Raw genomic sequence first — 21,102 nt, forward strand, 5'->3', positions numbered from 1 at the left:
CTTCTATCTAGTTGTAGCATTATTATGCGAATACATAACAATAAAACCACATCTACAGCAATAGGTAATAGTAACAACATACATTTCAAGTTTAATATGTAGTTACAATATCTTCCCGCGCTGTTTAAAAACTGGGATGTGAAATGTAACCAGTTGCGCGACCTCGTGAATGGTAGGACATCATTGGTGACTTCGCGATGATGTACGAATCAGTTGCTTGGCACTGGGTCAGTCGGACGAACAGCATGCTTCTTCGGCCGGATTAAGTAACAATTGAAACGTGGCTTTGTGACGGAAAACCAGTTGGACTTCTCTGTGGGGGCACCGGCAGACATAAATCAGGGTTTTGGGTGATTCCGCAAACTCTCTATCTACGTCTTCTTACTCTCTAAGTGACTCACATTTCGTTTCTCTAACTATCAAAAATATTATCCTTGCAGAGGAGCGAAGCACATGCTTCTCACTGAAACTTGTGCATGTCATGCTATCCTGGTGACAGCGTTTACTTTGCCAAGTTCGCTGTTTTGCGTTGTTCGGGGATTAGAATTTTGCGTGAATTTAAGGGCTTTTGTGGTGGATCTGCATGAATTTATTAATTATCTTCGGTTTTACCCCGAGAGGCTTCCCGTGTTCGAGTTGTCGGTGTTGCCGCCTTCCGTCCCGCATATTCGTGGCGTTTCTCCGACCCATCCGTCAAAAGTCACCGGAGAAGTCTCCTGAATATCGCCGCCGCAAGGCGAAGTCATCGCCAATAAACTACTTAAATTTGAGCCTCAAACTACAATAATTTGATGTTATTCTTGGAACTCCATCTAGTCATACTGTTCTACTCCGTTGTATTTGCCAAACCTCGGTCCATTCTACTGTAGTTTCTTTCAGTAAACACCCTTGTCAATTATTCGTGGCAATGAACAACATAAAGTCTACTGATTGGGACAACAGCTCCTCTGCATACGCCAAACTGGCCCAGCAAGGTCCAGTCCTAGCGCCATGTGAGCGACTGCTGGCTGCCATGAATGATGCGTCGAGCTTCTCCTCGGCGACGACAATCCTCGACATTGGCACCGGCCCGGGCACAGCAATCGACTTATTGATAAAAGATTATGGAACGGAAATGCCCCCATCAGCTAGACTAATTGCCAGCGATTTCTCCCAGGCAATGGTGGATGCAACAACATCCAGGAAAGAGATGAACATTGCTGCGGGTAAGGACATTGAGAATTGCTGGAGTCGCCTGGAGATGACAGTTATGGACGCACAGAATCTATCACAAGTGTCGCCAGGTAGTATTTCGCATGCCATGGGAAGCTTTGTGTACTTCATGCTTCCGGATCCCAGGAAAGGGTTACTGGAGGCACACCGCGTGTTGACCGAGGGAGGTGTGTTTGCTTGTACGAGCTGGACGATGACCATGGAATGGTTTCAGTTCCTCGTCCTGGCGGCGAAGAGAGTACGGCCTGATAGCACGTTTACAGTTGTAAGACTCATACTTGGCCACCGTTTATTCCATCAAACCGGAATATTAATGAGCGAATTAGGACAACATGATGCCCGAAGCATGGACAAATACAACCGGCGTCAGGACGGAGTTGGAAGCAGCAGGATTCCGCAATGTACACACAGAGTACATCACTTTTGATTGGCATATAGACGACCCCGAACGTCATGCTGAGTACATGGTGAGGAGCAGTAATATGCGCAAAACGATACTCGGTGGCTTCAGCGACTTCAGCGACGAGGAACTAAACAAGTGTGCCGAGGAATACGTGGCTATCGCGAAAGAGAATAACAACGTCTCCAAGGCCATAGCGGTACTTGGTATTGGGCGGAAGTAGGCGGGGCGAGACAAAGCTGCTTCCCGTAGCAAAAATATAGCTGTGATAAGATGAGATGAGTGTTGGTGTAGCAAGGACGGCTTGGTGGAAGTGGCGACCGCAACAGAATTGAAGTCAACCACGCTATGTTAGCTACAGTAGAAAACAGACACCTAAAACTACTCCTATGAATCCAACAAGTTCTGTTTGCAGTATTCTGGATGAGCAACCAGCACTTTTAGAGGTTGACTGTGGACTCGAACTAGATGCCGTGGTTGTAGAGTCTGGGCGACTGGTAGTCTGTGAACTGCCAGGCTTTGTCGACTGAGCTTTCCACGGCTCAGTTGTTGAGAGGGTCTACAAAAACTGGTTAGAAACAAATCGGGTAACGTGACAAAGTGGTATTATACTAACGAAGAGATCCTGGCAGCAGTTCTTTTCATCACACACCGTGCCATCAGTACAACACCACTGCAATTTTGAATTAAAACAACGCTGGTTGGGGAATTCTCCGCCACAGTAGTGGAGATCGTTGCCGCCTCGTCGACAGCAATCTTCGCCAGTATCAGCCTTGGTACACGTCCAGCTTGGAGCGTTCGCGGATGTCGTGGTTGTTGGAGCAATTGGAGCACCCGACGATCCTGCAACTCCTTTCCCACCCTATGTTGCTATTAGTACCAGACCCTTGTTATATGCATTATCAATGGAGAAGGGGACAAACATAGTCTTTGCAACAGGCGTCAGTACTGCCGACGCAGATAGCTGGCTTGTTGTCAGTTACGAGCTGCGACGAATACTGGAGTAGGTTGCAACTTTACAAACCTGCATCTTTGCAGCACTGCTGGTGCTCGCCTGGGTTGAAGCACCCGATTTTGTCGCAAATGATATATCCGGCTCCGAAACATTCGGTGCAGGTACTCCCTATAACACAGTCGCCGTCACCAAAATCACGGGGTAACAAAAGCTGCCCTGTCCGTGGTTTGAATGCTTGGTACTCTGCGCAAACGGCTCCCGCCGTGGCAATTGCTGCAAGTAGTGAGAGCTTCATTGCTGATGTTAGCTGCGTGGTTTGAAATAAACAGATGTGGCTGAGAATTACAAACTGGCATACGAATGGCTTCTTCTCGTTCTTTTAAAAAAGAACTTGAAATACTACAAGACTCTTCATTGCCAGATCGGAAGACTTGTGCCGAGTAGACCAGGTTGAAGTTCAGCCGTAAGGCTCTAGTGCAAGGGTTCCATGCCACTCCTCCAAGTCACGAACAGGGGAGACAGTGCCCGTGTGAGCCAAAGGAGCATGTTCCATTGCGACCCCGGATACTTTGGGCCAATGGAAGTTGAAGCTTCCTTTGCCCTGGTCTGCGGCTGAGTTACTGGTGCAGATATTCATCGAAGACAAGTCCAAAACCAAGCTCTTCTGCCAAGGCACTAATGCGAGCAATCCGAGCACTTGTTATAATCACTTCTCCCTCAAAAGACGAGATTGAATCAATCTCATTCTCCAAGCAAAAGAAGTTATGAACTTACGATGACTTTGGACATATCAGTCGGCGAGGTTTCGGGCTTGATTGCCACGGGAGTCTTCGTGTGTAAGTCATCCTGAAATGTCCGTCCATCCATAGAGTTGACGAAAAAGGAAGTGCAACTCTTGATACCACTGGCATTTCCGTATTTGCTTGCTGCATATGTTGCTAGAAAGAATTCCGTTGTTACTTGGTATGCAGATAAATTGCAAACTTCTTGCAACCTTTCCGCCAGCATCTAACAAGTTTCTCAGGTCGGTATTGGGCCGCTTCCTTCACACATCCCTTTGGCCAAGCATTTTACAAACAGATACCGCAGCCAGCCATGGCGTTCAAAAGCGAGTCGCGTCAGTTGGCCTTCTCCAAATGTTGGCGCTCGGCCTGATATCGGTCGCCTCTATTGTCACTCCCTTGGGTCTTTATGACACGATTTTACCGATAGGCAACGGCCAGTATGAAGAGTTTCAGTACCTCAAAGACTCATCGCCTTTCGGTCTTGGTACCCCGTCTAGGAGTACGGCGCCTTTTACAAGGAGTTGCGGGCAAAACGCCTGTCCAGGGACCACAAAGAATGAGACTTGCCACCAAGTTGGACTGGCACAAGTATGCAACGGCACAAGGTTCGACCGATTAATTCCAGAGGTATTGACATCTCTGTTCAGAGATGGAGCGACATCGTTTTCATCCACGGTGTCCAGTATTTTTGATATACAATGGAGATCACATTACAACATGACGGATCCATTTGGTTCTCTCGGATGGGGGCTTATGTCGACGTACCGACAGATCACGACGCTCATTTTGGACGAGGAAATGCATGTAGTCGAGGGTCTAATCGTGAACACCAAAACTGGAGGCATTGGGTTTCGGAATCATACTGTGCCCAGGAAAACCTACCCATACGGCAGTACATGGACAGAGGATCTTCTTTTCATCCAACCAGAGACACAATGCGTCGACATGAATTTCACATTCAACTTTCACCTGGAAACAGTTGACAACTCTGTTCAGCTATCAGCTAGTGGTGTGTATATTAAGGACGGCGGTGGTTTCTCCAATTTATCCAGAAAAGCGCCTGTTCATTCTATGAGCGTGCCGGCATCTTACAATGGCCAAGGAGATATAGATTTGCGATCAAGAGCCTACAATGCAGCCTGGTTAACCAATTATCTCACCATGTTGTACTACAATCTAACCAATCCAGATATAAATAACATCACGCGTCTGGACGCCAAGCCCGGCATGGAACTTCACACTGGCCTCAAGACCCAGGGCACGAACAGCACGTTCTCAATAGAGTATCAGTCCATCCGTTCAACCTGGACCTATGGAGAGTATCTAGACTTCAACAAATCTGCTACTAGTACAAACCATAACCCCTTTAATGTGTCTGCAGATCATTTTTCTAAAATTGGTAAGTCATTTTGCCTCAACACGGCCCAGAAAGTCTACCAGACTAACCGGCGTGTCAGTTGCGCGGTGCAATGGCGCCCTTCTCAGTGACCCTGCAAATCTCAACAGCAGCCTTGTCGGGTGTGGCATTCTATACGGCGCGGCCAAACGAACTGATGGAGGAGACTCTCTGGTACCAGATCCAGGCTCAAAATGGGAGTTGCCAGTTTTTACCTGCGCTTCATCCATAAGTGCAAGCATTCGAACCGTAACATTCAAGTATAACGGTACAGATCTATCTGCGCTACAGGTGGTCCATGACGAACCTAAACGCTACACAACCCCTTCAGACAGACCACTCTGGGCCGTGGAGAACATGGAGTGGCCCATATATAATATCGGAAATGAACAGCCGCTATGGGGAGTGATCGGATCAGCCAACGGAACGGTAAATACTGCTATCAGGGGCAATATAACAACAGTTGTACAAGAGAGCCTCCGACTACCCGGGCTCATAAATGACGATACGCTTCTTCTCACCACCTACGACTACATCCCGTACGTTGTGGGTCAGAACCTGCCTGGTGTCAACTTCTATACACAAGCATTGAGAAGCGCTCTCAGCATCTCGAAGCCAAGTGGGATAAGCTACGGCGACTACTCGGGACTGACAGATTTTGCACTCTACGCTAAATGGCAGAGACTGTCAGCTAATGCTACCGCTGCATCCAACATCATAAACTTGGTGTGGACAGATATTGCCGCCAATGCCGTCGTTGGAACCAAGGGCTGCGGTCTCACATCCGCTGCTGCTGGCTTGAAAAAGAGAGAAGAAGCGGCAGGATCCAAGGACAATCTAGTCTTGGTGACTGGTTATGGCAAACAAATCCAGTATAAAATGCCTTTTGCTATACCAGCATTTGTTGTGCTTGGCGTTGCCTTAGCTGTGCTGCTGGCAGTTGTGGTTCTGACAGTTACCAAGAAAACAGGAATCACACAGCTGCGGTACCTGATCAACGCAACCTCAGCAGGTAGGAATATTGGCTTGTTACTGTGGCCAGATGAGTCAGTGGGTTTGGAAAAGACGAGAGATTGGGTCAAGAGGATCGGCACGAGGAGTGCCATGGCTACCGGCAGTACATTCACGGCAGAAGAGGTCAATGAAGGAGGCGAGAAGGATGATGATATACACGCACCAACAAATAAGGAACCCATAGTAAGCCAGGCGGCCACTACTGCAACGCCGGCTTGCACCACAGACACGAGCTAGTGCCTCTCTAGACACCCAGGCTGTCCGTCAACAATGCAGGTCTTGACACGATGTACGCTTTTTTTGAAGTCATGCCTTGGCCCGTTGCTCCTAGAATTAGTGACTGTGAAATCATCATGATATTCGGCCGTTTTTTTGTTTCTGTTAGAACTTCCGCTTTTCCCCAGAACTCTTCAATACACACGACCTAGATTAATGGGAGTCACGAAATAGCCCCCCGTATCTCGATCCTGCTGATACTGATGTCGTTTTCGACGAATCTAGAGTGAGACAAGCACACACACATATTTCCAGCTTCATACAAGTGGTACATTACGAGAGCAGCATTTGCTGGTCGTAACTATCACGCTGGCTTGTTCTGGAATGCGAAACCCCGTTAATCATATAGACATCAATATTTTGGGCAATCGTCAATAGTCTCCAAGGTCTCGCCGTTAGGCGGATCATAGGCAGCCCTGAAACATCAACGGATTGCAAAATTTGCTCGTTCTTGATATTGGACTATTCATTGGGAGAAGTTTGAAGTTCATACTGTACCTAATTTCATTCTCGTCGCACTAAATAATATTGCTGAAATCCAAGCTGACGTACCGAGTCCAATGTTTGCGTAGAGTTCGGTATATAGTATGCTAGCTCAAACCAAGGTTGGGCAGGAGATTTTGTGATGAGCCCTTACGCATTTCCATTTCATTAGCAGTGAGTCAAGGGCCGTCAAAAATTACAACCTTGAGGCGGCCCCTTCAAAAGTAGGTTCTGGCAACTTGAACACTCGCCTTGCATTCCCAGCCATGAAATCACGCACAACATCCTCCCTCAGTCCCTTAGTCGTTCCGGTTCCCAGCTCCTTCACCGCGTCCACGCAAGCTTTCCAACCAAGCTGCGGAAAGTTGGTCCCAAACATGACCTTCTTCCTACCCGTCGTGTTCGCAAACGTGAAGAATTCTGGTGGGTAGTACTTTGGCGACCACGCACTCGTGTCAATATACACATTCTCATGTTTCCAAGCCACAGAAACCGCCTCCCCTATCCAGGGATACCCCAAGTGACCTCCTACTATTTTAAGAGCCGGGAACTTGAGGGCAATTTCGTCAATATATGGAATAGGGCGACCGACTTCACTAGGGCACAGTGGCCCAGTGTGTCCAATCTGAGTGCAAAAAGGAACATCGAGCTCTATGCACTTGACGTAAAGTGGCCAGTAGTGAGCATCCGTCGGAGGCAAGTTCCACAGCCAGGGCACAACTCGTAGGCCCTTGAAGCCTTCGACTCGGACGTAATGATCCAGTTCCTTGACTGCCGCAACTGGGTCGTGGAGATCCACGGAAACGAGTCCAAAGATACGGGTTGGGTATGCGCGTGTGTATTCAGCGACTTGTTCGTTGGAGAATATGACTGAGCCAGGTCGGTTCCAGGCTGCTAGAAGAATTTGAGAAACGCCAGCCTCGTCCATCTTTGCAATCACTTCGGCGGGTGTGTGCCTGCGATTACCCAGCTCAGGATCTGCATGGCTTTGAGCAAAGAGACGTGCAGTTTCTGGGATGTATATCTGAGCATGTTAATATCCTGTGAGGCGATAGTTTGATGACGTTGTCGAGTCGATTCTGGGGCTACAGAACAGCAGAACTTACACCAGTGGGATTTGCCCAAACATCAACGACGGGAAGACTCATTCTGGCCACTTCGACTGCTCAACAACCGCGACTTGACGACAACAAACTTTGACAGGAATATTGGCCGTTTCGCACTCTGGGCCTTATTTATTCAGCAGCGCAGACTTGTCGTTATGTTGTGAACATGTTTGCCGAGGTTGAAAGTAAAATCAGCCCACAATTGATCAACCCAACGCGGGGCACAACTTCAACCCTAACCCTTGAAGACCGAGATTCCCATGTAAAAGTTCATGGCGATGTAGTTATATATGGAGAAGCAAATATGACACAATCCCTAGCAGGAGAAACCATTATATTGTTGTACCTTAACTATCTCTACGGTCCTGAAAGAAGACTGTTCTGGAACCCCAGGTCAATTATGCTACCCCCTGATCATACTACTTGGTAATTTATAACCCCCATACCTCAGATGGTCAAATAAGTCTTCAGAGGCAACTTGGTGCTACTTCGCCCAATGTAAATCTCGTACTGGCCCTTCTGTAACTGCCACTTCTGCGCCTCAGTATTCCAAACACTGAGGTCCCTCCGAGTGAGCTGGAAAGTGACGTCGGTTTTTTGTCCAGCCTTGAGGAACGGCTTCTCGAATCCCCGAAGCTGCTTAGCCCGAAGCCCCGGAATTCGCACATAAAGCTGAGCAGCTTCAGCGCCATCAACATGACCACCATTAACAAGCGTAAAAGAAACAGTCGCGATCGTCTCCCATAGGTCTTCTTGTCCGCCGATGCTAATCTTGTCCTGCGGCCACTGGCTCTGGAAGTTGCCAGATGGTCCCTGAAGCTTGATATTGGAGTAGTCATAGCGTGTATAGCTTAGCCCATAGCCGAACTCGTACCGTGGCTGGATGTGATTCTTTTCAAAGTACTTGTAATCGGTGTAAATTCCTTGGTTGTAATCGGCTTGGGGAGACTTGCTTCCGCTTTGTGCAAAAGGGCTAAGCAGAGGGCCATAATCAGATTCTTGCCTCGCCACAGTGTATGGAATTTTTCCCGATGGGTTAGATTCTCCCCAGAGCAGGGAAACCAGTGCGTTACCGCTGTCCTGGCCAGGAAGATGTGCGAACAAGACTGCAGTGACATTGGGATGGTCGACAAATCCGTCAACCAGTCTTACTCCAGCATTGTGAAGCACAACTATGGTCTTGGAACATTGGCTTGCCACAGACTTGATCAATGTGTCTGTGTACTCATCTTGCAACGCGGGGCGGTCAGAACCCTCACTTGACCATGCGTTGCCAAAGACTATGCAGGCGTCTGAGGCGGAGTTGACAACCGGCTTACTGGAATTTAAATCTTGGTGCAGAGTGAATCCATCTTTGGCAGCCTTGGCAGCCAATGCGTCCTGTGGCGATGTGAAAGAAGCTGGAGTAACCGCACCAGAGCCACCGCCGCCGAACAGAGTTCCTTTCGGACCGATTGGTGTCTGATCGTTGTGAAGACCAAGTGCAGGAGCTTGTCCTGTCGTCCATGATCCATCCGTATCTTCAGCAGCAGTCCATTTTGGCGGGGTGTTTGCAGAGTAGCCGAATATCGAAACGATCTTTGGGTGTTGCAGAGGAAGGGTGTTTCTGTCGTTCTTTACCAGAACATGGCCTTCAATAGCCCCTTGTTGAATGATAGGTAGGTCGTTTGGATCACGACCTTCAATTACATCATGTGGTTTGCTAACGCTCTTTGGCATGCCGATACCTGGTTTTGGGAAACCTTGGTCTTGTCCAACTTGATACCAAGCGGCGATTATTCTACGAGTCGGTTAGGGTACGGAGTTCAACGTCAGTGTGAGGTGTAACTTACCTGGTGGCCATATCGGTCACTCGAGCTTCTGGGAACGAGCCGTTATTGACAGCATTTATTAGAGTCTTTCCCCAAGTTCCGGCGTCTGGCATTCCCATGTCCAACCCGCCAGTTGCGTACTCCAGTCCTCCGTACAAGGCGCCCCAATCGGACACAACAAATCCCTACCGATAGTTAATAGGTAATAAAAAGCGGACCTGAAATCGTCTAACACGGACCTCAAAACCAAGCTCTCCCTTAAGAAGACCATTCAGCGACTTGTCGTTCGCGCAACCATATGTCTGATTTAAACGTTGGTAAGAACACATGATGTTAGCAGATCCAGCTTTGACAGTGTCTTGGAACGGCCTGTCCGTATTTAATTAGCTAAAACACTTCTCAGTCTAGCAACAACAGACTTTTACGTACCACAGGAAGAGCTCATGCATAGCCTTGTCATCAATATTTGTTGACACGGCCTCGGTATCTCCATCGGGGACTCTATTGAGTTCTTGCTCATTGCCAATATAATGCTTTACAGAATTAGTCTCGTAAAGACACCTTCAACATTAAAGTCGTTCTCACCTTTGTACTAGTTATGACGTTTGATCCTTGGACTCCTTGGACAGTTTCTGCCGCAAGTGCGCCGCTGAGGTGGGGGTCTGCCGACGAGCCCTCCCAGTTTCGACCGCCTCGGACAACCGTCCATGCTGGACCAACTACAGGTCCGAGGAGGACGTTCACGCCTTTCTTCTTAAATTCCCTACCCATTGCAGCACCTCGCTTCTGGGTCAAGTCCTTGTTCCAGCTGTACTTGTTAGCAGTCATGCTAATGCTTTCCACAAGGAGAGGAGACAACTTACCTTGCTCCAACGTGTATGCCACTTGGAAACCCACTGACGGCGTCTGTTGCACGTAGTCCGTTGCCAGCATCACTAAGACACATGCCCGGAAAGTTGAGTCTGGATATGGCGGCGATGTTCCCAGAACACCCATTATTTGCCGAGACACCACCAGTTAAGCTCACCTAGTGAGAATATCAGTTTTGTCGTTGGATGTATTTCATGGTTCGTAGATAAATACCTTCTCTTCAAGGGTCATCTTGCCAACCATAGCTTTCGCCTTTTGGAGAGCGGCTCCCCAGTCATTGGTGCCATCTCTATGTGCTAATTCAACCATTAAATGAGAGACTCCGAATAGACCCCGGGGGCTGCACTTACTTAAAGAAGATGTTGGCTGCGCCGATGCTCGCTCTCCGAGCAGAGGTAGTACTGCAAGAATACTAGAAAGCAGCATTGTTTCTTATCCAGGACTGTCTCAATTCTTGAATATTAAAGTTGTTCGGTAGTACACCTACATCAGGAGAGAAATTACCAAAGGTCGATCAAGAGGGGCTATCAATTAAATACTAAAAGTAAGATATACTAGTCCATGATTAGACTCAACCACAGATTGGAGCGTCGAATCTGTTCCTTACGAAGCTACAAAGGTCGGAAAGCTGCATCGGCACCACCCGCAGTCCCCTCGCGGTATAAGAAGCGACAAGATGCCATCCCGTAGGATATTTCCACAGCCGCAATGATATCCCGAGGGCATCATTAACCCCTCAATGGCAAACCGATTGGCGCGGTAGCACAATCAACTGCAGACACTTGAAATAGCTCCGACCATTTGGCCGTGGAACAGGCATCAAGGATCGACATGCAGGAGATATTTTGCGGTTACCGGCTGCCGCCGTCGACTTCACCCCCGCATTTCATTGTCCCAACCCCTGTCATGACGGTTGAGAAATGCCTTTAGATCTACAGTAACTTGCCTCATCGGTTCTTATTTTAACGAAGTATTCCCGTGGAACGCCTGTTGAACCCGGTTTGAATGATGCTGGAGTTGGGGTAAGTGGAACCAAGGGCCATAGCTTGACGTAATTTGGTCAAGATGGAAGCAAGGCTAATATGGGACTCGAGAAATACAGTCCATGTTTGGAGTAGCAAGATCAGCTGGTGGGACATTTTGTGGCTCTAGTAACTGAGCCGTACCAATCTGGCAATTACAAGTTTGCAAGTCGTTGAAATATCGCCGAGATATCTGAGATACAATCCCCACTCTTTGACAGGAGATGTAACAATGATCCGTACTTTGTGAACGAGAGCTCGCTTCTTTTCCGCACATTGACCGACGGGGTAATGGTTAGGATGGCTGTTGCACGGATAAGGATATAGTAGATATTGATCCTACACGAAGCTACATACGTTTGCGAGTCTTTGCCGAATATGCAGATGCGAAATTCTAGGAGTCGGTGGACTTGCCATGGATATATATACAAGAACAGTCAAGGCGGACAAGCCTATGCCCATTGGTGCAGACCGTCATATTTGTGACAACCACAACATGTCCTCCGTCAAAATATCTTGGCTCCCGTCGCAAATACAACTAACACGATCAACTTGTGGTATGAGGTCCGGTGTAAGCCAGGACGCAGAGACAACGGCGCAGCTGAAACCCTCCACCAGCTGGAAAGTTGATAGCCTTGTCATCACCAGCCAACGTATAGAGCGCATATGCTATAGTAGTGGCAATGATATGTCAATGAGTAGGAGAATTTTTACTTTCAAGCCAGGACATGTATTCAATTGTCAACAGACAAATCCCTCAGTCGCAGGTGATCCCCAGATTCCAAATACGGTTGCTGTTTATGAGTTCCATCTATACTTCGCAGCAAAAAAAGTAGTTTCCAGGAATGTGAAATCGGGTTCAAATGTCTGAGGCATTCTGTAGCACACTTATTTCATCCAGACCTCCGAGTTCGGGCAGGTTATCGGGTCTAAAACAAAATATAGCCATACCACAATCACCATTATCCCCGCGCTATTGAAAACCGGGGAATTGGCCGGATTCAGCCGATGGATGATGCCGTTTCTCCTCTTTTTGGTTTGAAGGGCCAATTCAATCGTCAGTAATTCCCATGTCCTCTCACGATTACTTGATTTGGGTCGCGTTAATGTGCCCGTACAATCTGTTTCTTCCACTCTGTAAACTACCCGCAAGGCCACTTGACAAAGGACCAAATTTCTTCTCACTCTTCTCGCGAAGTGGATGATGGCCGACTCTCTAGACGACCCTCATGTTACTCTTATTGAGCTAACACAAGATGAACTAAAAACAAAGAAAATAGGTTCTCATCATCTACAGGCTGCGGTCGAGGCACTCCATCGCGACGGCATAGTGGCACTTAAGAACGCAGTTGACATGTCTCACCTTGACAAGCTAAATGCGCGAATGGTTCCCGAGGCCGAAAGGCTATACGCTCAACCAGCAACGCATCGCAACTTTGGAAGGAACACGGGGAATATCCAACAAGAGCCTGTATTGGAAGAAGGCTACATCTTTGACGACATCATCGCGAACCCATGGGCAACCGACATAATCCAGTGCATGCTCGGACCAAGGACAACAGTTCGATTCTATAGCGCGAATACTGCGTTCAAAGCTACCGATCGCCAGCCTCCCCATATTGACGTGACCTTTGATATTCCAAGAATACCATTTGGCTACTGCGTCAACATCAACCTCGTCGACACAACGCCGGAGAACGGGTCCACGGAAGTATGGCTAGGTTCGCACACCCAAACTGACAAGAGTGTCCTTGACTTTTCCGGGGTTCATTACCAAATTCGCAAAGACCTTCAGGATGAACGGCGCGAAATTAGTCCACCGATTCAGCCGAATTTGCCGAAAGGTTCGCTCATCATAAGGGACTTTAGGCTTTGGCACGCTGGGAGACCGAATAAGACGGACGATCCGCGGGTGATGCTCGTTTCAGTGCAGTTTCCTCATTGGTATAGAAGTAATCTGAAGATGAGGTTGCCAGTTAGTGTCAAGGATAAGATTGACTGGGCTGATGCGGTGCCATGTGTTGAGTGGATGCCAGAGGGGTATGATTACTTGCAAGGCGCGCATGATCATGATTTTATTTTGCTACCATGATTGTTGATAGTTGGTAGGTACAAGCCGGCCTGAGCTCGTGTATACTTTGAAGCATAGTCATGGAACCTACTAGGGAATAGGGAGCTACAATTTGCGCAATAAGTACATCGCCTGTAGGCCAGCGCCGGTTGTTACTTGTAGTCGAATACTCTGTCCGTCGACTCTCACCAGCAAGGTAATCCATTGTCACGTACATCAAATTTGAGCTACTCAGATAAGAGGGCAGCCCATATGTCCATAAGCTTAGTACGGGCAACCCATTGGGCGGACGTCGTATTAAGTTTGCCATGTTTCGCGAATTCATCCAAGTTCTCTTTGGTCATCTAGCACACGTGTGTGACGGTCATGGCAACCTGCATCCTCACAATATCATGGAATGAGACTTTGTTGCCTGGTATTCCCAACTACTGCCACATGTAAACCCTGGGATGGAGAACTGAGCATGCTTTCAAACCAAGTATGAGTAGCAAGCACCTGAGTCTTCTTGTGCCAGGTATGACGATGCAAACTCAATGTCAGGGTATTCGCCTTTGTATATCGCAATGCCGGGCTTTTGTAAGCCTAGTTGTGGGTGGACGGTGTTGGTGCCTGCCGGTATGAGCTTTCTCCCGGAACCAAGACTCCGAATAGTCCAAGGAATTCCCAACAGGCCGTGGGTGAAATGCTGACTGACAGACAGCCCAAGGCAGCGAGACAACGGACAAATACCGTTATGCTTACGAAGTAAGATGCGCCAAAAGCGATTTACGGCAGCGCGTAACCACACACCTTCGGTTGGCTTAGGCCTAAAAGGGAAACAAGTCTTGCGACATGGGTGACCGGTGGCAGAAAGATTAGCGAATAGGGTTCTGGCTTGGCTCGTATTTTGGGTAGCTGAACCGTTGACAGGAATGCAGAGCTGGGGTCTTGTGTTCTCATCCCCGCAAGTTGTCAAGCATCCTGAATGAGACAGGGTCAAGGGCAAACTAGATCAAGATGACGGAAATGAAATTGCTCCTGTATTTAAAGAACGGTCTACAGATGCCATACCTTGCCGCCTCTTCTCTTTTCGGACCTTCGATAGCATACCTCTTTACCAATTAACTTATAAGATTCGATTTCGCGTCTAGTCACCATGAGACTTTCACCATTCCGCACTCTAGCAACTCTATTTGGGTAAGAAAGCCATTTACAGTATCCAATTTGCTTCTATTAACATCACGAATCAACAGAGTCGCATGCCTCGTCCAAGCAGAAGGGCCATGTCCAACCATCACGTCCACCTTTGACGTCTGCCAGTCCTGCTGCGTGCCCGACTGCACCATCACGCAGACTCTCACGAACCGACACGACTGTCCCGCCAAAGTAGCCACCGTCATGACCTATTTTCCGTGCTGTACGAATAAATGCCCGAAGGGCTGCGCAACAACCAGCTACTCAGTCGTTCCTCCCGAGGCTCCCACGCCGACGAATCCGTGTCCAACAGTCACGAAGACGGTGGGCACATGTACAAGCTGCAATAAACCTCCGTGCGGTCATAAGGAAACCATTTCATTCCGTACTGACTGTCCGTGGCCACCTCCAACTTCAACATACTCTAATTGCTGGTGGCCGTGCCCGACGGGGTGCTCAACCCGGTACACTACAACGGGTGTGCCAACCTTTAATTGCGCCTTGATACCTCGTGCGACTCTGTAGCGATGGGATGACAATCTTTCGAGCATTTGAGGATGTTGTGTTCGCTAGTTTGAGCACGCAGTTGGTAGAAACGTGCCGTTTTACATGTCAAATTGCAAAATCCCAGCTTGCTGGTCTCTAGTAGGTTCTCGAAAATTAGCAAAGACCTTCTACGGAATCTAGCTAGAAGGATTTATCTATCTTGATATTTAGTCGAATAAAAACTCTGCGAGGCGCGCTCTAGCATCATTCCCATCCCAGTTGACAATTCGCCTGTCGTCCAACTCCTTCATCTTGCACTCAACAAATGGTTCCATAGCTTCCCCCTCCTCCTCGCTCAATAAATAAACTCTCGTCTTCCATAGATCATCCTTGGTTACATTCCCGTCCCGTTTTCCGAAAAGTCTCTCATCCAAGAATCTCCAAAACATTGTATCAAATACCCAGCTTTTCCTCGCCCCATAGCTAAGGAAGAATCTGCCGGTTTCCCAGCTTTCCCTCATATATCTCGAGAGGGGTGCAGGCAGAGAACTGGAGACGGCTTTGACATCGTCCGCTTCCGCCTTTTCCATTGCCACCAGCCAAATTTTGAGGTACTCCTCATACTTTTGTACCCAGTCATCGATATCTGGCAACCACATCTCAGCCGTTTGGAGGAGAAGCCACCAGGGCGGATCGAGGACAAATTGCGTGGGTCCAACATAGGCGAATTCCCAGTCAACAAAGGCAGCAATGTCGTCTGATTTGGTAAGTAGCATATTACCCGCGCGGAAGTCATCGCCCCAAAGACGAAAGGACTGCGTATTATCTGGCGCGGGAGCAAGGGTAGAGGAGGGAATTTGAGATGATTGGGCAGACCAATTGTCGGTAGCGAATCCAAACTTGGACAGTTAACCGTCTTTAGCAAGCCGGCGGAAGATTTGTCGAGCGACGTATTTATTTCGACAGTCATCCGCTGAGGTTATGGCATCGTTCTGTTGAAAGATGAGCTGTGCGATATGCATCTCTGCTAATGCCGTGTACCACTCATCAGCTGTGTTAAAAGTTGTGCCTTGTGGAGGTAACACCTCGCGAGGGATGTTAGCCAGCCGGATCATGTCAGTCATGTTGTGAGTTATTGGCCTTCCTGCAACTTCACATCTGCCTTGGACTTCCATCAACGAGCCAATTTTGGGAAACTGTACTCGGGTCATTTGCAGCAAATAACGTGATACCTGTTGCCACAGACTTTCCAAAATAGAGTGACCAAGAGTCAAGTCCAGACTATGAGTTGCAGTTGGATCTTCGCTTGGTCGAGTTAACCTTGCCGACATATCTTGATGGTGGTCAACATGGTCCATGAGGACAAATGGGCCAACAGAAGATTCAGAACCATAGAAAAGAAGCCGCGGGGTAGGTAGACATGTCTTGGCAGCAACTAGATTTGCCGTTGCCGCTTCCTGCAAGATCTTTTCCTCGGGAAACTGGACAAGTGAAGGGCATGGCAGTCGCACCATAATATCAGAAGAAGAGTCTCCATCAAGCCGAACCCTATAGAGGGTGTTGAAGCCTCCGCCAATCAAAGGGGGTACTATTTTTGCTGATTTCCCGAGTTTTCCGTGCACGAATTCTTCCACCTTGCGGCAAAAAGGTATGTGCCGTAACTGTTTCAGTGCTTTATCAACGTCCTCATCATTCTTGTCCCAGACGTCGTCCAACTTTCCCTGTCCGTCGTACATGATTGTTGATCAGCTCGAGGTCTCTCGACGCTTGCGGTCAAGATTGAAGGAGAGAGACAGGTCCCGCTTGGAGGCCTATTTAACACGAGCGTTGGTTAAGGGTGTGACCAAGAAAGCCCAACATATATCCCTACCGCCCGCGCCATAGACCATTTTGACTACAAAATTAACCACGTCATGGGAGGCATCCAATGTACCGATGGCACTCGCAAACCGGCCAAGATAGTCTTACTCGCTGGCGCCGACCTAATCCAGAGTCTCGGATCCTCTATCTGGTAGGTAGTCATGTTCCCAGCTCCCAATCGGAGAAGTTAATCTAGCCTTGTTATGTTAGCTAACACTGAACGATTCCAAAGGGATTCAAAAGACATAGACCACATGTTGGGCAATTTCGGAGCCTTTGTCCTCGAACGGACCGGAACTGAGCTCGACTCAGCGCTGGCAGCATTGAAGCAATGGGACAAAAACATCCATGTTATTCGACCGGTCCGTTTTCCTCGCTATTTTTCGTCATCTCGTATTAGTTTGCTATAGCTAATACATATACTTGATTGCAGGTTGTATCGAATGACATCAGTTCCACCAAAGTTCGATTACTTTTACGTCGTTCAATGTCCATTGATTACTTGTTAGTTGCCAACGCAGAAATAGAAAGCAGACCGGAATCTGTACTTGTACTAATGGTTCCCAGAATCCCTGACGTCGTCATCGATTACATACAAGAGCATCATTTATACCGCGACTTAGACTTCGCCAAACCCAGCAAAGAGAAGACACTGGCCACCGCGGGACCATCCCCTAGCTGATAGAAGATGTTATCAGAGGGCTTCTCGTGAGACATATCAGCAATAACGGCAGGCAGTATCAGGGCAGTACCCATGACTGCAACAGTAGCTGCAAAGACCTAGATATCCACCCCCTTCGCCCGGAAGAGGACATCCATTCCGCCCATTTGATGGGGGTGGCGGGCTTGGGCTGCCATACGAAGTACATTTGCAAGGCCCTGGTGGACAATACCCCTGACTACAAGCAAAGTTGCAGAGGCCAATGTAATTGCCCGTCTCCCCATCAGCGTTTGTGCCACCGTTGCAAGTTTCTGCCAACAAGTTAGGAAACAGAACAGCACGACTGACTTCAGGTGTCAATACTTACGTGGTGGAGGTGTACCGGCGCTTGTCGTAGACGTTGGCTGGTTCACCGAAGTACTGCTGGTTGTTGTTGATTTGGTAGTTGTAGTTGACTGACTAGAGCCGCTAGTACTCTGAGTTGTGGAAGTTGTAGTAGTGGTAGTAGTTCCTTTGCTAGACGTGGTTGTCACAGGCGGATTCGTGCCGAGCGACGGAGTAGGGAAACACGTCGTGACATGCAAGCCCATTGTCAGCGAAGCAAGACCATCATGCTGGAGGGGGTCTGAGAAACCGGGGGGCAAGGTTCCAACATATGCGTTATAGTTGTATATGCCGCAGGGACAGACGTCGGTTATATCCATGAGGGACGTACCGCTCAGGATTGTCTGACCGCCGCGTGATACCGCAAACTGCTGCTTGCCAAGTCCGGCGGGGATCGTAAATAACTGAGCTCCAGCACTAGCCTGGAAGGTTTGCGAATTTCCTCCAGAGTTGACGGTCAGAGTAGCATCAGCTGTAAGCAGTGTGGCAATGTACACAACATCATCAAAATCTTGCCAGCCATTCGGCTTGCCCTCGAAGTAGTTCCCACTTGCATTGTTGGCTGGTACCTCTGTTGTATCAGTAGCATCGCAGTTGATACTGTTTAGATTTCGTCGGTACCAGTAGACAATCTTGTCATCCTGGATGTAGGCCTTTGGCGAAGTGGCACCAGCTTTGTAGGCTGCGATGAAGGGCGTAGACAAGTCGAGCCAACCGTCGTGCGGCCTCACTGGGTGTTAGCGAACAAAGTTTTTCACCAGATGGTCAGTGGAAATACGTACATATCATTAGTCCACTTGGAGTTTCCGTCATCGAAATGAAGGGAGTTGAGTGGTCCGACATAATGCGACTCGCCGTAGTCGTTCCAGGTTACCATTTCAACCATTGGGAACCCGTTTTGGAGGACTTCGTTCCACCGCTGGAAGATTAATGGTCCAGATGGGAATACCCAATTCTTGCTGTAGGATACTTCCTGCCTAGGTGTTAGCAATAAGCCATATTGCGACGATGAATTGACCGTACCGGACCGTAGTGAGTTGAGAACCAAGGCGAAACAGCTGACAAAGCTCGTTAGCTACAAATCTCTCTTGAGCTTTGAAGACGAGTGGTAAGTCTCACGGGCTAAATACGGCTTGCCACCAAGCCAGCTCTGATAAGCATTGTCACCAGCTTCAACAGTGATGTTCGCACCAGGAGTTGGGGCCTTGTTGTTTCCATTATTCGGCCATGCCTAGATCACGAAGTTTAGCCAATTGAAATTCAATTCGACTGTGTAATTTCTCAACTGGGTTCAAGTTATCAATCTGAGTACTCACCATCCAATTCAGCGCTCCATCGATTGCGCTCACATCGCCCTGCCCAGGATGAAAGTTTGGCACAAAATACACATTCTGTCCGGCAGCACTCCTCATAGCATTCACGTCTAAGCCGTCTCCAGCAAACGATGAAGCAAAGGGGCGATTATCGACAAACAGCTGCGCCGGCTTGCTAGCATACTGGGCAATCTTTTGTCCAACCTGCGCAGCCTGGTCGATGTGCCACCAGTTAAAATCGAAAGAAATGAAGACTTTCATGCCATTCCTGGCAGCTGAGTCGTACGCAAATCCAAGCTGGGTATCGGTATATGAGTCGACGCCGATGTTGAGAGCGAATGCATCAATGCCTGCGGCTTTGGCTCGCTGCATGTCTGCGTCAAAGTCATTGGAGCTTGTGCGTTCGCCAACAATTCCAATCTGTTTTGGTAAGTGGTCGGCTTATCATAACGGTAAGGTATTTCTAGCGTTATTTTCATACCATGAAGTGGCAAAACACTAATCTGTCGGCTGCGGCTGCACGTTCAGCTAGCGATTTCGCAATAGGTGAAGCGTTCGTCACTGCAGCCAAGGCGGCAATGCATGCGACACCAATGCGGTGTATTCCTCTGAGCAACATTGTAACGATTCAACTGAGAAAGAAGCGGGTGGTTTGGTGATGAGGTAGAGGTATGAATTTCATCTTATTTGCCAGCAAAGGCATACTTATACCTCGAGCATGTTGTGTTCCAAAATACATCCGGTAATTTTTCCTTGTCGACGAGGTTCACGATGAGAGTAGGACGTCGATATTATTCGGACCGAATGAGATAAGTCAGTAACTTGACCTCGTCTTGTTCAGACTCGTGGTTTCCTATGTAAGACAGGTCGACACCAAAATACTATACCAAAACAGGTGTCGTGATGTGTTGAAGCTTCCACATGTCGGCACACTGTTGCCGAGCAAGGGTGCGCCATTACATGTATTCTAATTACCGATACACTTTCCGCCGAGTGTCTCTCCGATTATGTTGAAGGACAGTGGAGACTACGAGCCTGAGCAAAAAGCTGGCCTTAGTATCGACACCAGGAACGGCGAGCAGTTTTGGGGCTAAAGACAGGCGAACACTCCGTACCGGATGCCGGATGTTCACAATTGCCAGTTTGGGACAAATTCTTAGAACTTTGTAACATCGGGCCTTATTCTGGCTTAGGATAGCAGGGAAGGGCCTCGTGGCTCGTAGATGATGCCTGCAGCCCCGGAGTCTAGACTCCAACGATGCATCACCGCGGAAGGAGGCAGTATATTCTAAGCCTTCACTAGATCCTTTTATACCGTAATATACTCAAACCGCATCTAAACTGTGAATAAGCAAAATGGAGGAATAAGAAAACCCAGTTTCGACTTTCCAACCAAACGCAAGGACTTGCAATTAAGTTCCCCTTAGATGAAGTAGCTTCCCCAGCGCCACGTCGCTTGAGATAGCAAGCACAGTGGTTTAGAAAGGTAAACCCAATTCTTCCTTGATATTGTTCTCCAGTTGAAGCGGCTACACATAGGCACATGAGCATGGGAAATGCGGAGGCACTGGGCAGCTCTCTGTTTTGCCTATAGTCGCCATCACGTAATTGGTCGAACAGAGCGCATGGCAACCCCTAGCTCAAGACTAAGTCTTTGGATTCTTTGAGAAGTGGTTGGCTCTGCCCCTACCGCTTAAATTGTCCGGAATGCAACGCAATCTGTAGCCCTGGCAAGTCTGGGGTACCTTGCTGTAGATGGCGTTCTCATCTGGTCAAATTGTGGCAATACAGGAGCGGCAGTTTCCGTAAGGCTGTTCCCAAAAT

General features: G+C 48.4%; 7 protein-coding genes across 7 annotated transcripts; 4 read left to right on the top strand and 3 right to left on the bottom strand.

The window, feature by feature from the left end:
- Positions 1–907: 907 nt before the first annotated feature.
- On the top strand, positions 908–1,835 carry VFPPC_06290 (methyltransferase family protein; the record flags this gene model as incomplete). The annotated part of the gene is made up of 2 exons (XM_018285343.1): positions 908–1,477; positions 1,539–1,835. 2 exons carry the CDS (start codon positions 908–910, stop codon positions 1,833–1,835), a joined length of 867 nt encoding a protein of 288 aa, XP_018142437.1.
- Positions 1,836–3,342: 1,507 nt separating this feature from the next.
- On the top strand, positions 3,343–5,999 carry VFPPC_06292 (hypothetical protein; the record flags this gene model as incomplete). The annotated part of the gene is made up of 4 exons (XM_018285344.1): positions 3,343–3,403; positions 3,455–3,530; positions 3,592–4,751; positions 4,810–5,999. The coding sequence occupies 4 exons, from the start codon at positions 3,343–3,345 to the stop codon at positions 5,997–5,999; spliced, it is 2,487 nt and encodes an 828-aa protein (XP_018142438.1).
- A 718-nt stretch (positions 6,000–6,717) lies between these two features.
- Positions 6,718–7,669, bottom strand: VFPPC_06293 (metal-dependent hydrolase; the record flags this gene model as incomplete). The annotated part of the gene is made up of 2 exons (XM_018285345.1): positions 6,718–7,545; positions 7,628–7,669. The coding sequence occupies 2 exons, from the start codon at positions 7,667–7,669 to the stop codon at positions 6,718–6,720; spliced, it is 870 nt and encodes a 289-aa protein (XP_018142439.1).
- A 405-nt stretch (positions 7,670–8,074) lies between these two features.
- Positions 8,075–10,734, bottom strand: VFPPC_06294 (glycosyl hydrolase; the record flags this gene model as incomplete). Its single annotated transcript, XM_018285346.1, has 8 exons — positions 8,075–9,407; positions 9,460–9,623; positions 9,678–9,807; positions 9,868–9,971; positions 10,024–10,246; positions 10,302–10,465; positions 10,522–10,604; positions 10,659–10,734. The coding sequence occupies 8 exons, from the start codon at positions 10,732–10,734 to the stop codon at positions 8,075–8,077; spliced, it is 2,277 nt and encodes a 758-aa protein (XP_018142440.1).
- A 1,800-nt stretch (positions 10,735–12,534) lies between these two features.
- Positions 12,535–13,422, top strand: VFPPC_06296 (phytanoyl- dioxygenase family protein; the record flags this gene model as incomplete). Its single annotated transcript, XM_018285347.1, has 1 exon — positions 12,535–13,422. One exon carries the CDS (start codon positions 12,535–12,537, stop codon positions 13,420–13,422), a length of 888 nt encoding a protein of 295 aa, XP_018142441.1.
- Positions 13,423–16,973: 3,551 nt separating this feature from the next.
- On the top strand, positions 16,974–17,602 carry VFPPC_14000 (nicotinamide mononucleotide adenylyl transferase; the record flags this gene model as incomplete). The annotated part of the gene is made up of 4 exons (XM_018291771.1): positions 16,974–17,071; positions 17,153–17,282; positions 17,354–17,424; positions 17,488–17,602. 4 exons carry the CDS (start codon positions 16,974–16,976, stop codon positions 17,600–17,602), a joined length of 414 nt encoding a protein of 137 aa, XP_018142444.1.
- A 262-nt stretch (positions 17,603–17,864) lies between these two features.
- VFPPC_06299 (alpha-1,3-glucanase/mutanase) lies at positions 17,865–19,897 on the bottom strand (the record flags this gene model as incomplete). Its single annotated transcript, XM_018285349.1, has 8 exons — positions 17,865–17,892; positions 17,949–18,040; positions 18,115–18,691; positions 18,748–18,938; positions 18,989–19,023; positions 19,085–19,196; positions 19,282–19,698; positions 19,760–19,897. 8 exons carry the CDS (start codon positions 19,895–19,897, stop codon positions 17,865–17,867), a joined length of 1,590 nt encoding a protein of 529 aa, XP_018142445.1.
- Between the last annotated feature and the right edge of the window lie 1,205 nt (positions 19,898–21,102).

This window comes from Pochonia chlamydosporia, chromosome 5, assembly GCF_001653235.2.
Source record: "Pochonia chlamydosporia 170 chromosome 5, whole genome shotgun sequence".
NCBI lineage: Eukaryota > Fungi > Ascomycota > Sordariomycetes > Hypocreales > Clavicipitaceae > Pochonia > Pochonia chlamydosporia.